The sequence below is a fragment of the Scylla paramamosain genome, chromosome 5, assembly GCF_035594125.1.
Source record: "Scylla paramamosain isolate STU-SP2022 chromosome 5, ASM3559412v1, whole genome shotgun sequence".
NCBI classification, from domain to species: Eukaryota; Metazoa; Arthropoda; class Malacostraca; order Decapoda; family Portunidae; genus Scylla; species Scylla paramamosain.
In genome coordinates this window covers 4,349,896-4,367,282 of record NC_087155.1, presented here as the reverse complement: position 1 = coordinate 4,367,282, position 17,387 = coordinate 4,349,896, and the positions used below count along the sequence as shown (strand labels likewise).

The window sequence follows — 17,387 nt, the reverse complement described above, 5'->3', positions numbered from 1 at the left end:
AATTTTTGTCAATGCTATTGTTGTGGTGTAACAGCTTATCCCATGGATACTCTTTAATGAACTTATTAATCTTGATAAAGTCAGCTTTTTTATAGTGTATTCTTATTTTATGTGATCCTCTTTTTTCTGTGTAACATAAGTAGTTAAAAACTAGGACAGTATGGTCACTGTTCCCAAGTGGGCTTTGGTATATGAGACCTTCAATCATGCCCTCTTCATTTGTGAGTATTAAGTCAAGTGTTGAGGCAAGTTCATCTCCTCTTTATCATGTTGGTTTGTGAATATGTTAGTACAGGAAGTTATCCTGAATACTCGTACATTCTACGAATTTGGAATTGGTTGCTTCAGGGTCTTTTGTTTTGGTCGTCAATAGTTTCCAGTCTATATTTGGAAGGTTGAAGTCTCCCATAAGTAGGATGTGAGTGTAGTTCTTACTGCATGCCTCATTGATTAGTGTGTGTATGATGTCATTTTCTGCTGCAGTAGATGGTGATCTGTAGATTAATCCCACCAATAGTCTGTCATTGTCCAGTAGTTCAATTTCAACAAAAAGGTTTTCTTGGTGTGATGTACTGAGAGTTATCTCTCTTGCGTTCAGTGTTGGATCTATGTACAGTATAAGGCCTCTACCCCAAGTTTCTGAAAGATTTTTTGAAAAGTTTTATATTCGTATACTTCAGTGATATTAAATTCTGATTCTTTGTACATGCAATTAGGGTTTTTGGGTTTTACTTCTGTAATATCTACTATTCTAGGTTTGTCCTCTTGAATTCGAGCACAAAGTTCGTTTAACTTATTCATAAGTTGATCAGCATTTGTATACAACACCCTGATACCAGAACATGAACTATTTACATTATGTACATTAGCATTTGTCCATTTGGGAGGTTTTATGAAGTTACTGTCTGGTTGCCTGGTGTTCCTATTTTCACTATTCTCCTTGCCCATGGTGGACCACGTACCACATGTTTTTCTCCCTTCACACTTGTCAAATTTTTTGCTTTGTTTCTGAGTGTGGTGTCTTCCAAACGTTGTTGCTTTGTTAGATCATTGGATATTATAACTTGAGAGAATTTTTGAATGGTGGGGAGATTTTTTGCATTCTTGAAGAGCTGGCCTTTCTTTCCTGCATCATCGAGGACAACGAGAATTGGTCTCTTACGCATCTCTGGATTATATTGTCCTAGACGCCGTGTTGTAACTACACTGTCAGGAGGAGTGTTGCATACTTAAAGAATTTCCTTTACAGTGGTGTTGTCGTGTTGGTTTTTCTCATTGGAGTTGTTTGAATCAAATTCTTCAATTCCATAGATAACAACATTGTTCTCCCTTGCCCTTCTCTCTTCCATTTCTTTAATAACATCTGATACGGTTCCTGTGGGCAAGTGTGAACCAGTGAGACTTTTAATAGCAGGTTCAGATGTAGTGCAGTTTAAGGATGAGCTTTGTGCATGTATGTTCCCTAGTCTCTTATCAAAATTATTCTTGGCAGAAATTTCCTCTTGGATAATTACTTTGACAGAGGACAGTTCGTCCACTATGAGTTTAGTTTTTTTTGTCAGAGGTTTCCTTAATTTCATAAAAAGTTTCTGCTAGCTCTACCTGTTGGGTTTCTATTTTTTTGAGATATTGAAATAGTTTCTCATGACCATGTTTGCAGGCTGCACAGTTCCAATGGAGCTGCTGTCCTGCTTCTTTATTTACCATATAATCATAAACATTGCTAGGCATCTTTTCGCATTTGATGTGAAACCAACGGTCACATATTTCACATTGTAGTGCTTTGTCTTTATCCTTTACTTCAGAGTTACAAGTACCACAATGTTGATTTGTACTCACGGAGTTTGTAGGGCTTCCGTCCGCCATATTTGTTATGGTTTATCAGATGATTGTTGAGGCAGGGACAGGGAATGTAAGCGATCTTTTATTTTTTTGCTATGTTGTTTTTATCAACTATGTTTCACTGGACCTCAGTGACTTCTATTAACCATTAGCTAGACTAGACATGAACTATTAACAATTTAGTGCAGGAGCCACAATAAACACGTCCGCTCGCCACAAACGCCACCAACCAATCAATCTGATAACACTGATAAACCTAACTTGGCCTTTCAGTATTTATCTCAAAGCAAACAACTATTGCAATACACCTTCGAAATTCATTTTTAATGACCATAGGAAGGTTATTTCTAGTATGTTCACTGTCAGACCAATAAACTAACAATGGTATCAAATGAGAAAAGCAAACATGAATAAGATGATTAAAAGTGCGAAAGACTGTCAAGCTACTCACAGCAAATCTGTAGCCTAAGTCATGGACATTTACATTGTGGCCAATTCTCAAGAGGATTATTATAAATTGCTGATATGCAGTTAAACAAGATGCTCCCTTCAACTAATCACTAATGATATGCATAAAGCATGAAATGTTGGCATCCCAGTGTAATTCTTTACTTTCACATTATTACTTTTAAATGATCTTTCAGACAATGACAATCTAGTATTTTTTTTCCTTCTAATTTGTGACATTTATTCCTAAGTGACTGACATTCAAATTCAAGAGAATTAATATATTCCTGACTGATATCAATCAGTGAAGTAGTAACCGAGGTATTATATTCGGTATTCTGTGCTTTACTCGTGTGTCTGATTGAAAGTAACTTGCTATTTCACTATGTCCAATGATTGTTAATATTATCAGAAAGTACAGTGTAATCTGTACTTACGGCCACATGGACTGCTGCTGTAACACTTTGTTCTGTGATACTGTTCACAGATTTAAATGATGATACGCATAAATCATGATCCAGTATATTTGACTCATACTGTAGTGTAACATGAACTTCATGTAAGGTACTGATATTGTGTTAATTTTACATTCTCCAAGTGTAGTTATGAGCTTATCGGTACTGACTATTTAGATTGGCTGGGAACTGATAAAATGACACACTACCCTCCCCCAACTGCATAACAGCTGTGAACCATGCTTAAAAAGGTCAATGGCAATGAACTAAGATACTCGGTAGCGGTAAGTATGAACCCCTCAAAATGCCCGACCTTCGCATTCATTGGTCTTGGTCTTGGTGATGAATACATCATGTTCAACTCCTTGATACTGTTGTGACACGGCCGCCTTCAGGTACTTACTTAACACAGCCAAGGGTCGGCCACCACCGGGTCTTTTGACTAGCGAGGAGCAAGGCGGTGAGCACACACACAGGCTAGACCAGGGTTGCCAGATTGGCACTTTTGGTGCCAAAATCTATAAATTTGGCACTTTTTCAATGCGTTTGGCATCCAAAAAATCAAGTTGGCATCTTGGCACTTTTTTGGCATTTTTCGATAAAAATCATTCACTAGCCATTTTTCTGAAATTTCGAAATGCCTAATGCATTGTTAGCACCATCATTACTGATGGAAGAAATGAAAACATCAACAAACAGCGCAATCTGTATGGAATGGGTGAAAACCCATTCCAGGAATTATCAAAGTGGGCACTTTCTTCTCTGGTTACTCCAGCTAGCAATGCAATTGTAGAGAGAATATTTTCCCATGTAACTAATGTAAAATCTAAATTGAGAAATAGAATGAGAACAAAGATGTTAGATGCAATTTGTAGGATCAGATGTCACCTTCAATTTAGAGGATTGTGTTGTAAAGATTTTGTCCCATCTCAGGAAATGCTCAAGTTATTTAATTCAGATATATATAACAAAAACAATGATGGTGATGACATGGACGAAGACGACATAACTGAATATGTTTGAATTGTGATATTTCAGTGATCTCATTACTATTAGAGAACAATTAATGCCAAATGGTTTCTTATGCTTTATTTTGAGTGTTGAGTGAATGTGTGGAGCTGTGAGGAATGGTCTCATTACTATTAGAGAACAATTAATGCCAAATATATTTGTATTTTGAGTGTTGTTTGGCAATGTTGGGCTTTAAGGAATTATCTCATTGCTATTATAAGAATAATTAATGCCAAATAGATTTATATGCTATATTTTGAGTGATATGTGGCAATGTTGGGCTTTAAGGAATTATCTCATTACTATTATAAGAACAATTAATGCCAACTAGATTTATATTTTGAGTGTTGTGTGGCAATGTTGGGCTTTAAGGAATTATCTCATTACTATTATAAGAACAGTTAATGCCAAATAGATTTGTATGCTCCTAGTCTATGGTATGCTTTATTTTGAGTGTTGTGTGGCAATGTTGGGCTTTAAGGAATTATCTCATTAATATTATAAGAATATATATATATGCTTTATTTTGAGTGTTGTGTGCCAATGTGGGGCTGTAAGGAATGATCTCATTACTATTAAAAGAACAATTAATGCCAAATAATTACATATGCTTTATTTAGAATGTTTTGTGGAAATGTGGAGATATAGGGAATGGTCTTTCATTATAACTTTAAGATCAATAATTAGCCTAATGTGAACGGAGTGCTTAGATTGGTTCATCTTGAAAATGTACATGTACAAGTAAAAATATATATTATCTATCTCTATGAAGATTATTATGGGTAAACATTGTAAATTTATGAATTAACTATTTTTGTAACTTTGCACATAACCATTTGGCTAGTAATAAAGATTTTTTTTAAATATGTTCTTGTTTGGAATGTTACCCTAGTTACCACGATATATTGCAGGTGTTTTCTGGCTGTTTTATAATAGGCAGTTTTGTATATAATTACCTGCAACAGTGTTCAAGTAATTATTCAGTTAACTTTTGTCAGACCATCTGCAATATAGTGTGTGTGTGTGTGTGTGTGTGTGTGTTGTGACATGGGAGATGAGCTAAGCTCGTATTGTCCCGTCTCAATCTGTGTGTGTGTGTAGTATATATATATATATATATATATATATATATATATATATATATATATATATATATATATATATATATATATATATATATATATATATATATATATTATGAGTTATAAAGTTTGGCACTATTTTGTGCTATTTGGCACTTTATTGGAAACACTTTGGCATCTTTTGCTCTGAAAAATCTGGCAACCCTGGGCTAGACTCAACAGGCTACTGAGAGAGAAGGGTAACGAAACACCGATTCTTATGTCACTCCTATCTTTATTTACTGCATGCCTCAGCACGGAACAACACAGAGAGTAAAGGGCAGCACTAAAGAGCAGTGATGCCAGTGCTTGGCTTTTTTCCCCTAGATCTTGGAATTTTTAAGTTGATCTTGGGATCTGGGATTAAAACGGGAAAACAGCTTTTATTCTTTGAATTTCCAAGTCTTCACTATTTTTTGGAGGTAAATGCATAATAACAAAAAAAAAAAAAACTTCGTTCCGAAAACATTCAATGTGAAATAATACTGAACGAAATATTCTGCAAATTATTTGGCCAAATTCTGGTCAAAATGTAGCCGAATTACAGCAAAAATAACGGCCAAGTGCCGGCCTTTTCTTCTCTATCCTCTTTCCCTTCCAACATTCAATACACCTCTGCCCGTTATCATAGTAACCATACGAAAAAAAAAAAAAAAAAACATATGCGTAGCCTACTGAGGGACGAACACTTCCCCGTCTGCCAGGGTTGCCAGGTTTGTTCTTTTTGAGATCTTGTTATATTTCTTTTACACACACACACACACAAAATAAATAAATAAAATAAATAAATAAATAAATAAATAAATAAATAAAATAAATAAAAATAAATAAAGATAAATAAATAAATAAAAATGAATCCAGGCTTCTGTCCTTTTATTCCAATAGCTATTTAGTCCTATGCATAATATACCACACGCATATTTTACTAATGAAATATTCGAAATGTGGGTAAATGTCAGGTTGAATGCGAAACATGCGTGTGACCGTCAGTTTACTTAATACACGTATTGGACCGGGAGCGGCACACCTAGAAGTGGCTTATATAGTCAATCGTATACCGTCCGTATCGCGGAAATCATCATCGTCTTGTACCTCCTGGATAGTATTTCTTCAGTGATTAACTCGCTGCCTTGCCAAGACATGCGATATGAGTGACCCAGGATCCATTACACCTAATATCCCTCCAAATAAAACGGCAAAAGTTTGGTACCAACAGGCGTTCAAGAGTGAGTGGTTAGAAGAACCTGAACTAAGTACATGGGTGAAGCCAGACCCTACAAACAAATACACAGTGATTTGTGATTGTAAATAAAAAAATAAATAAATAAATAAATAAATAAATAAATAAATAAAAAATAACAAGTCATTTCAGTTACATCATAATGTGTCTGTTAAGCATGGTGAGAACTTCAGTGCAAAGAAAAGCACGGTTAGTATGGAAAATTTTGCATAGAAAAAGAGTGAACAAGATTCCTGCGTTAACAAAGTTGCCTGTGCAGAACTCCTACTTAACAGTTTTATGGCTGAATATGGTACTCCTTTTCTCATGTAGATCATTTGGTGCCAGTAATAAAAAAGATGTTCCCAGACAGTGAGTGGCACAAAGTATGTCCATGAGAAAAAAAAAAAAAAAACTAAGACTTCTTACGTTATGCAAGAGGGAATTGCATGGGAGGAGCGTGAGATGATAACCAACATCTGTAGAGAAAATAAGTTTTCCCTTTTTATTGACGAGTGTACTGATGTTTCTGTGTCACAAGTTTTGGCTCTCATGGTATGATTTTATGATGAGAAAAGGTTGTGTGTAACTGATGCCCTCCTAGATACTGTACAAGTGGAAGACGCAACTGATGAAGGTCTTTATGAAGCGGTAAAAAAAAAAAAAAAAAAAAAAAAAAAAGTACTTCAGACAAGGCAAATACCTTTGCAGAACATAATTGGCTTTGCCAGTAATAACTGCTCCATCATGCTAGGAGCAAACAACGGGTTTCAAACTCATCTTAAGAAAGATGTACCATCAGTATTCATAATTGGGTGTGTATGTAGTGCTGGAAAAATAATTATGTATATTTCTACTTTTTTTTTAGGCTAAGGCCCATGTAATGTGCGGGGATGACCAGAGTCTCAGTACCATGTGACTAACCCCCCCCCTTCCCTTAAGCCAGCTCAAACAAATCCCAGATAATTACGCCGCGCCAATGAGGTTGACGAATCTAATAAGTCTTCTTTGCTTCGCCGTCCTCTTACCCCTGTTGCTACGCAAGCCAGGAAGAGATACCAGACTTTGACTAATTCCCCAATTGATTTCAAAAGTCCATTGAATTAAACTTCTTAAAGTAACAACTATAAAGTAAACAGTAACTTAATTATTCATATTTTTCATCCCTGAACTCACAACCTAGTCGCCCCCCCCCACTAAAAACAAAATTATAACTCTTAATAAATTTCCCCATTGGAAACCTTTATCCTTAGTTTCCCGCCGATTTCCTCACAAGCAAAGCCAGACCCTCTTGGATTCTCTTCAGGTGAGCATGCAGTCTGATAATCTCCTCCTCCATTTCCTGTAATATTAAGTAAGTGTTTGTTTAACAATAATTTTACTAAAGCCAGACTCTCTCGGATTCTCCTCAGACCCTCTCGGATTCTCCTCAGATATTCCTGTTGATAAACTATTTCTGAGTGGATAGATATTCGCATTTTTTCGTTCTTTTTTGTTGGTTTTCTCCACGTGACTAGCGTAACCACCTGGTTCGAGATCACCGTGTGAGACTGTCCTCAGGTCTATACATACTTTTTGGTTATATTTGTTATTTATTTATTTATTCTCTGCTCTCCCCCGCAATTCAGTAGTCGCGAAAATATCTCCATCGTAGTTTTATGTAACTGAAGAGTACGCTACCATTTATTTTGTATTTCTGAATTCCTTTTTTTTTTATATATTATTATTCGGATTATTCCATTATCAATTAAAAATCTATAAAAGTGTCAATATTTGTATTTCTCTTAATCCAGTGATAGGATTAGTAATCATCATCTGCCACAAGGGAATTTTTTTTTTCGTGGGCACGAAATGTATGCCATTCGTTTTCACTGTGCTCAAGTCACGCAAGCAATGAGCTACCATCATGGCTTGAATGTTTCTTAAAGGACGTGTACTGCTATTTTTCTCGAAGCTCTAAAAGGCAGCATAATTTCCAGCTAATTCAGGAAGTTGTAGATTCACCAAGACACAAGATGGTGAAGCTATCCCAAACACGGTGGCTCTCAAGAGGGAAAGTAGTAGCAAGGATTTTGGAGCAATGGGATGCGTTAACTTTATTTTTTCAAGGTGAGGCTGATACTGACAAGGTTGATGGAGCCGCAAATATAAGTAAAACAATGATAACACGTGGAACAAAACATATGCTACTCTTCTTAAACTACATTCTTGGCAAGGTGGACAAGATGAGTGTACAGTTGCAGGCACAGTACTTGAGGTTAAGTTCACTGTACTCAATAATCTCAGACCAGTACCAGAGTATCCTTGGGATGTTTATACAAGACAAAGTCACCGAGTCTCTTAAACTGACGTAGATTCACGTGACAGATGAGACAGGGGAAATGGAAAAAGAAGTGAACTTTCGGATTCAGTGTGGCTGGAACAATTGGCGGCAAGTTTCGGGTGTGATATGCGATAGAAGGGTACCAGTAAGAGTGAAGGGCAAAGTCCACAAAGCAGTCGTTAGACCTGCTTTGATGTATGGGCTAGAAGCAGCACCTTTGAAGAAGATTGAAGAGAGGAAGATGGATGTAGCGGAGATGAAGATGTTGAGATGGATGGTGGGAGTCAACAGAACAGACCGAATTAGGAATAAGTACATAAGAGGAACGGTGAAAGTAGTTGAAGTCTCCAAGAAGATCCAGGAGTCAAGGTTGAGGTGGTATGGACACTTGAGAAGAAGAGTTGGCGAAGACCACGTAGGAAGGGAGATCATGGAAATGGAGATGGAGGGAGTTAGAAGAAGAGGACGGCCCAAAAGAAGATGGATTGACTGCATAAACGGAGATCTTGGGGAGAAGAATATAAATCCAGAGATGGCAAACAATAGAAATACGTGGAGAAGGCTCATTCACAACGGCGACCCCGAATAGGGAAAAGCTGGGAAGAAGAAGAAGAAGAAGATTCACGTGACAGAAAAGTACATAAAAGTTTAAGTGACCTTAGCCTTGGAGTTAGATGTGAAGCACTGCACCTCCGAAAACCACTAGATCATGAACAAAGATTTCTAAGCGACTGTTAGTGTTATTTGGTTGAACTGTGTGTCCAGATTAAGTAAAGATTCAGTTTTGAAGAAGACAGTGCTACGAATTTTGGAACCAAAAGAAGCACTTTCCAGTCAGAGATGCCTTAAATAAATGGCAAAATTAGCAGTCTGTTTCCCTACAATTGTGAAAGAAGAGAAGATGGATGACCTACAAGATCAGTGGAAAGATCTTTTGCGTTGTAAGGATATGAGATGAATAAAGATATGAGTGAAAAAGCAGCATTTTAGTACGAAATGCAGTCAGTTTAAGATGGAATTGGCTGCAGAAAATTTGAACTTTTGTCAGAGTTTATGTACTATCTGTTAGCCCTCCCCCATTCATCGGCCTGTGTCGAGAGAGTGTTCTCCCAGATGAATTTCAGTGAAATAAAGCAAACCAACAGACAACAAGTTTTAACAGTTGCTAATCGTTTATTGGCAAAACAAGCTATTGCTAGACAAGCTACCTCTTGCATGAACTGGGAGCCATCAAGTGCACTGATCAGAGACATGAAAACTGGCCACTGTTATCTGAAAGAGAATCACAAGTAAAGAAGGGTAGTATGGTAACACTGCATGCGGAAGAGGAACCTGGTAGTGATGACGAAGCTGTCGTATTTCTCAAGTTCGAACCTGGTAGTGATGACGAAGCTGTCGTATTTCTCAAGTTCTAACCTATCATTTCATCATCAAGGTGAGTATCATAAGACTGTGTATTTATGAGTTCCTAACTTTCTATTAATTAGATTATGTATGAAACTGTTGTTTTCAGAAATCTTGGAATTTTGTGGGTGTTGATCTTGGAAAATAAGTTTTCTCTCACTGGCAACACTGCTATAGGGTACAAGGCACTAGTGATGGGCAGGAACTGATAACTTAGGTATCCATGGAATCGATTCCTTGGGCTGGCGGATCCGTCGCGGAGAATCATGTGGAGTGCACAGGGCCGGTACCAGTCTTGGACCCGCCAGCGCGCGGGGTGAGTACCAGAGTCTTGGAGCTGCCATCGCGCTGCTCAGACGGTTATCCGGTGGAGCCGGTCCCGGAATCAGTTCCGTGGAGAATCGTGTAGAGTGCGTTGTGAGTACCAAGACTTGGAGCCGCCACCGTGCTGCTCAGATGGTTACCACTAATGCGCAGCAGTTCCAGGACTCATCTAGAATACTGGCAGAGATTATTACAAACTCCTCGTTAAATAGATAGATATTAGTTTTACCCAGATAGCAGAGAGTGTATGTCACGTGGTCATGTTACTCTAAATATGGTTCCATCATGTAGTATGTAGAATTCCATCAAGTTTCTATATCCTGAATAAGTTTTTTTTTTGAAGGCTGCTTGTGCTGCTCTTGCACCTGCATGAGCTTATCAGAAGCCTTCACGCTGTGATGAAAAAAAAAAAAAAAGACAATAAGTAGTCTTTAATTTTTTCTTTTAACTTCTGGAAATCTTCAGTGTTCTTAATGGAGTCCTGAACAACTACATTCAAAGTGTGTGCAAAGCACGGGGTATGGCGAACATTCATTAGTTTTATTGCTGCAATCATGTTAGCAGCATTATCAGTCACAATTGAGTGAATTTTATCTGAAATGTTCCATTTATTGTAGACAAGTCTTATATCTTCTGCAATATTACTTGCTGTGTGGGACTTAACCATACGAAAAAGTATCAAGCACAGCAGACTTGAGGACCCACTCTGGGGATATGTAGTGAGCTGTCACTGTGATGAACCCTTTTGTTTGTCGGGATGTTCATAATGTCTGTTGTTAAAGTAATATGTATAGCCTTCTCCAGCCCTTGATGGACTCACTACCTCTCTATTGTATATAGATGGTAAGACAGTCCTACCTATCCCTCTGCGGTTTGGCAAGTCATATCGGGTTGAGTCCATTTACTAATCTCTTGAATCCCTTGTCTTCAACAACAGATAATGGTTGTAAATCTTCCACTATCATCCTGACAACCAGAGCGTCAAGTTCTTTCTCTTATTCAAGTCATTCTTATACAGCTGAGCCCTAGTGATGATCTCGATCAGTGTTGGTTGAGCACAGGTGGATGGTCTGGGGTGTTTGGCAACAATTTCCATACCTGCATCCTCCTTGAACTCTGCATATTCAATGGGATGTCTGGTGTGCAGGTGTTTCATCATGTTCCATGTACTTCCACTGTACTTCAGCTTATCTTTACACACCAAGCATACAACGACGTCAGACGACGTCTGCTCCATGTACGTCCACACTGGAGCTGTTCTATTCTGCTTGGATGTCATTGTTTTACTTGAAATTTAGGCTTACTAAGTGAGATGTACACCTCCGTTCTCTATGCTCTGACGCTGCAAAGTAGGTACAAACGCGATATGTGCACCTTCAGCATGCTGCCTTTAGAAAAAGGCTTGGTGCCTATAAAAATATTACGTTAGAATGTGAGAGAGGAAGGGTTAGAGTGCAATGTACAAGTAAATCATTTTGAGTATCTGAAAAAAAATAAGGTCTTTATTCATGAGGATGATGGTCATGGGTTCCCTCTCTCTTAGGCAGTTTTAGCTCTTATGAGCAAGTCGCCGGTCGCACAATACTATTTTATACCTATTCACGACGTCACAGGACGGCTACCAGAGTGTTAAGAAAATATTACGCATATGATAACACTAAATTTGTGCATACTATTGACCATCATGAACGAATATATTTTCATATCATTCATACGATTTCTTTAAATACTGGGTGAAGGGACGCTATTCATGTATCATTCCTTTACACTCCATTTTATTCATTTGTAGATACCATTTGCAAAACTTCCTGAATAATATTCATGATTATATATTTTAAACACTGCATAACTGTTTGTGATTTGTAACTCATGAGCATCAGCCATCAGTACTCACGAGGAATCATTAAGGTGGAATCGGCTCCAAGACTAGGAACCGATTCCAAGCATGGCCTAGCGGAACCGTCGGAACCGATTCTGGAACCAGTTCCCATCCAGCTCTACAAGGCACCCAGTACCCATCGCAGTACAGGGCAGGGCACGCAACACTAGTGCAAGGTGCACCTATGGTCTCACTCAACACAGCGTCTAGTATCGCAGTGTAATACAGCACAGCGTCCAGTTTTGCAAGGTAACACATCACACAACACAGGCAGCAGCACACACTGTCTATACTGCCACCCATTGTCTGCACAGTCAGGAATCACGGAGGAGTCACACACATACCTCGGTCTCAGGCGGCCACTGTTCCAGGCAGCAGTAGTGCACATAATCCAACAACGAGTCTCGAGGACAGAGCAACACGGGAGGAACGTGATCAAGAAGCAGGCACTTTCTTTGTCTCTGGTCAACATGGAGGCAACGTCTGGGAAAAAAAAATGGGCACTTTCTGTCCTGCTGGTCTGCACGGAGACTGCATTTGGGAGAACATGCACTTTCAGCTCTTCCAGGCCCCCAGCACATCTTAAATCAGATGTGATCTCCCGTGATTGGCCAGCTCACTATGTCCCTTGCAACCAATCACCTCTCCTGCAACTGCATAGTTTCAAGGTCACCACACTCACTCCTTAACATCAGTGTTGCAAATGAATACTCAGTGCGGCGTTGCCAACGCAACCCCAGCGCCACAACAATACAACCAGTAAAACGCCTATAATGTTTTCTCCTAGAAGATCGTTTTGGATGTTGGCCGAGTAGGGAAATTCCCCATGAGCTGTGTTGCCGTGCCTCTACAGGATCAATTACCGGTGTAACAACTTTTTGGAAAGGACAGGCGACCGTCCTACCGTCCCCCCCCTCTCTCTCTCTCTCAAAATGTTGTATGGTGCTGTGTGAATAATTTTTCTATAATCTCTCTCTCTCTCTCTCTCTCTCTCTCTCTCTCTCTCTCTCTCTCTCTCTCTCTCTCTCTCTCTCTCTCTCTCTCTCTCTCAAAATGTTGTATGGTGCTGTGTGAATAATTTTTCTATAATCTCTCTCTCTCTCTCTCTCTCTCTCTCTCTCTCTCTCTCTCTCTCTCTCTCTCTCTCTCTCTCTCTCTCTCTCTCTCTCTCTCTCTCTCTCTCTCTCTCTCTCTCTCTCTATATATATATATATATATATATATATATATATATATATATATATATATATATATATATGGTATTTCTTGATAAGAGATCCGCCCCCCCCTTTCCACCCCCGTCTTTCCCTAACCCCTCAAAGAAGCTTGGGGGCCTGTGGGGAATTGGGGGTTTTTTGGGGGGTGGGATAAAAAATAGGTGAAATAAGGGTATTAAAAAATCTAAGGAAATTTACCTTAATATTTTAAATTTCACAAACCTATCCTAGCCCCTAGACCCCTCGTGCTTGGACGTTAATCTAACCTAGCATAACGTAATCTAGCTGGTGGGGCTGTTCCCACCCCCCAGACACCCCCCCCCCCGGCTAGGACATGAACCTAACCTAATCAAAGCTGACCTAGCATAACTTAATATACCTAATCTAACCTAACCTAGCATAACCTAATCTAATAAGGGACCTCAAAAATGATACTGTCATGCCTTATCGGTGTAGTATGGAGATTCTCAGGGTGATGGAGGTGGGTACAGTTTGGTGGCTTCCTTAGTAAACATATGGAACCTCTTCCTTATGTCTATATATCACATCTTAATCATTGCTGTTGTTAAATATCTCACATAGTGACTTTTTTCCTGCTGAACACTAGTACTGTTCGCTTCATCTCCTTCCACTAGGTAGCCATATCAACAAATGACAGTGAGCTTCTATCAGAATGCCTAAGATGTCTCTAAAACAAATGAAAAATGTAACTGAACCTACCGTGGAAAGCCATAATTGGCAGCCACAGGAATGGCCTCACGAGTGGCAGCATGTGATTGGAAGGATCAGCTGTATAGATACCATGAAATCCTAATATGCTGCTACCCACAAATCCCAGTTATAAACAAAAAAAAATCATTTCAGTGTTTACTCTTGACTGGTGCAAAGCTCGCTGGACTTAGAAAATATTGAATTTCTCCACACTCACAAGTGCTATTACAGCCATACTAGACATGTGGCCCCAATTTTTTATTTTTATTTATTTATTTATTTATTTATTTATACATTTATGGCAAGGTCACAAACCTTTCTCCATGTCGACAACCCTAAGTGTCTTGACACCCCCTTCAACTTTTTCTTCATTAACTTCTGCAACATTTGCAGTCTAAGATCTAATTTTCAATCTGTAGAACACCACCTCTCCTCTTCTAAACCTCATCTTCTTTTCCTCACTGAAACGCAGGTGTCTGAGGCAACTGACAGTAGCCCCTTTTCTGTTCCCTCCTACTTTCTCTATCCTCAATTTCGATCCAAAGCTGGATGCTGCGTTTATGTGGGCAATGACTTAACCTGCTCTTGTGCCCATGATCTTGAATCTTCCAAGTTTTCCACCATCTGGCTACGACTACAGAGTCACTCTCAAACTAAATTTATCTGTGCTGTATAGCTTTCACCTAACTCCTCTGACTATAAGAATTTCTTTGACTACTTATCTTCCAAAGTGGAGCCCATTCTGACCCTCTTCTCTTTTGCAGAGATCTCCATTCTTGGAGACTGCAATGTTCACCACCAGCTTTGGCTTTCCTCTCCCTTCACTGATCATCCTGGTGAACTAGCCTTCAACTTTGCTATCCTCCACGACTTAGAGCAATTGGTGCAACACCCTACTCGTATTCCTGACGGTCTTGGAGATACACCCAACATTCTTGATCTTTACCTGACCTCTAATTGTTCTGTTTATGTTGTCACCCTTTCTTCTCCATTGGGCTCCTCCGATCACAATCTCATATCTTTATCTTGTCCTATTGCTCCAATCCCTCCTCAGGATCCCCCTAAGCGAAGGTACCTCTGGCGTTTTGCCTCTGCTAGTTGGGGGGACCTGAGGAGGTATTTCGCTGATTTTCCTTGGAATGACTACAGCTTCCGTGTCAGAGACCCGTCTTTGTGTGCTGAGCGCATAACAGAGGTGATAGTGTCTGGCATGGAGGCGTACATTCCTCACTCTTTTTCTCATCCTAAACCTTCTAAACCTTGGTTTAACACACCTTGTTCTCGTGCTATACATGATAGAGAGGTGGCCCACTAAAGGTACTTAAGCCTTCCATCACTAGAATCTCATGCACTTTATATTCCTGCCCAGAACCATGCCAAGTCTGTTCTCCAACTAGCCAAAAACTCCTTCATTAACAGAAAGTGTCAAAACCTTTCAAGATCTAACTCCCCTCATGACTTCTGGCATCTAGCCAAAAATATCTCCCAATAACTTTGCTTCTTCTTCTTTCCCCCCTTTATTTCAACCAGATGGCACCATTGCTATCACATCTATTTCTAAAGCTAAACTCTTCGCTCAAACTTTTGCTAAAAACTCTACCTTGGATGATTCTGGGCTTATTCCTCCCTCTCCTCCACCCTCTGACTACTTCATGCCACCTACTTAAATTCTTCGCAGTGATGTTTCCCATGCCCTCGCTGGTCTAAACCCTTGGAAGGCTTATGGACCTGATGGGGTGCCTCCTATTGTTCTCCGAAAATGTGCCTCCCTGCTTGCACCTTGCCTAGTCAAACTCTTTCAGCTCTGTCTGTCAACATCTACCTTTCCTTCTTGCTGGAAGTTTGCCTACATTCAACCTTTACCTAAAAAGGATGACCATTCTAATCCCTCAAACTACCATCCTATTGCTTTAATTTCCTGCCTATGTAAAGTTTTTGAATCTATCCTCAGCAGGAAGATTCTTAAACATCCATCACTTCACAACCTTCTATCTGATTGCTAGTATGGGTTCCGTCAAGGCCACTCTACTGGTGATCTTCTGGCTTTCCTTACTGAGTCTTGGTCATCCTCTTTTAGAGATTTTGGTGAAACTTTTGCTGTTGCCTTGGACATATCAAAAGCTTTTGATAGAGTCTGGCACAAAGCTTTGATTTCCAAACTACCCTCCTACGGCTTCTATCCTTCTCTCTGTAACTTCATCTCAAGTTTCCTTTCTAACCGTTCTATTGCTGCTGTGGTAGACAGTCACTGTTCTTCTAAATCTATTAACAGTAGTGTTCCTCAGGGTTCTGTCCTGTCACCCACTCTATTCTTATTATTCATTAATGATCTTCTAAACCAAACTTCTTGTCCTATCCACTCCTACGCTGATGATACCACCCTGCACTTTTGCACGTCTTTTCATAGACGTCCAACCCTTCAGGAGGTAAACATTTCACGTAGGGAAGCCACAGAACACTTGACTTTGGATCTTTCTAAAATTTCTGATTGGGGCAGAGCAAACTTAGAATTGTTCAATGCCTCAAAAACTCAATTCCTCCATCTATCAACTCAACACAACCTTCCAGACAACTATCCCCTCTTCTTCAATGACACTCAACTGTTATTTCTACACTGAACATCCTCGGTCTGTCCTTTACTTATAATCTGAACTGGAAACTTCACATCTCATCTATAGCTAAAACAGCTTCTATGAAGTTAGGTGTTCTGAGATGTCTCCACCAGTTTTTCTCATCCCCCCAGCTGCTAACTCTGTACAAGGGCCTTATCCGTCAATGTATGGAGTATGCTTCACATGTCTGGGGGGGTTCCACTCATACTGCTCTTCTAGACAGGGTGGAATCAAAAGCTTTTCGTCTCATCAACTCCTCTCCTCTAACTGACTGTCTTCAGCCTCTCTCTTACTGCCACAGTGTTGCATCTCTAGCTTTCTTCTACCGTTATTTTCATGCTAACTGCTCTTCTGATCTTACTAACTGCATGCCTCCCCTTCTCCCGTGGCCTCATTGCACAAGACTTTCTTCTTTCTCTCATCCCTATTCTGCCCACCTCTAATGCAAAAGTTAACCAGTATTCTCAATCATTCATCCCTTTCTCTGGTAAACTCTGGAACTCCCTGCCTGCTTCTGTATTTCCACCTTCCTATGACTTGAATTCCTTCAAGAGGGATGTTTCAAGGCATTTATTCATCAATTTTTGACTACTGCTTTGACCCTTTTATGGGACTGGCATTTCACTGGGCATTTTTTTTTTTATTAGATTTTTGTTGCCCTTGGCCAGTGTCCTTCCTACATAAAAAAAAAAAAAAAAATGACATGTGGGTTTCGTGCTTGTATGTGACACGGACATAATATCCAGATTAACCATATATATATATATATATATATATATATATATATATATATATATATATATATATATATATATATATATA

The 17,387-nt window shown here is 39.2% G+C and overlaps 1 protein-coding gene across 1 annotated transcript; it reads left to right on the top strand.

Moving 5' to 3' along the window:
- The first annotated feature begins 8,476 nt into the window (after window positions 1–8,476).
- Window positions 8,477–9,007, top strand: LOC135100928 (uncharacterized). The gene has a single exon (XM_064004547.1). The coding sequence runs from the start codon at window positions 8,477–8,479 to the stop codon at window positions 9,005–9,007; it is 531 nt and encodes a 176-aa protein (XP_063860617.1).
- Window positions 9,008–17,387: the final 8,380 nt, after the last annotated feature.

Bases quoted from the DNA above. Each gene is read 5' to 3' on its own strand.
- LOC135100928 (XM_064004547.1), top strand. From the start codon at position 8,477: ATGGAAAAAGAAGTGAACTTTCGGATTCAGTGTGGCTGGAACAATTGG.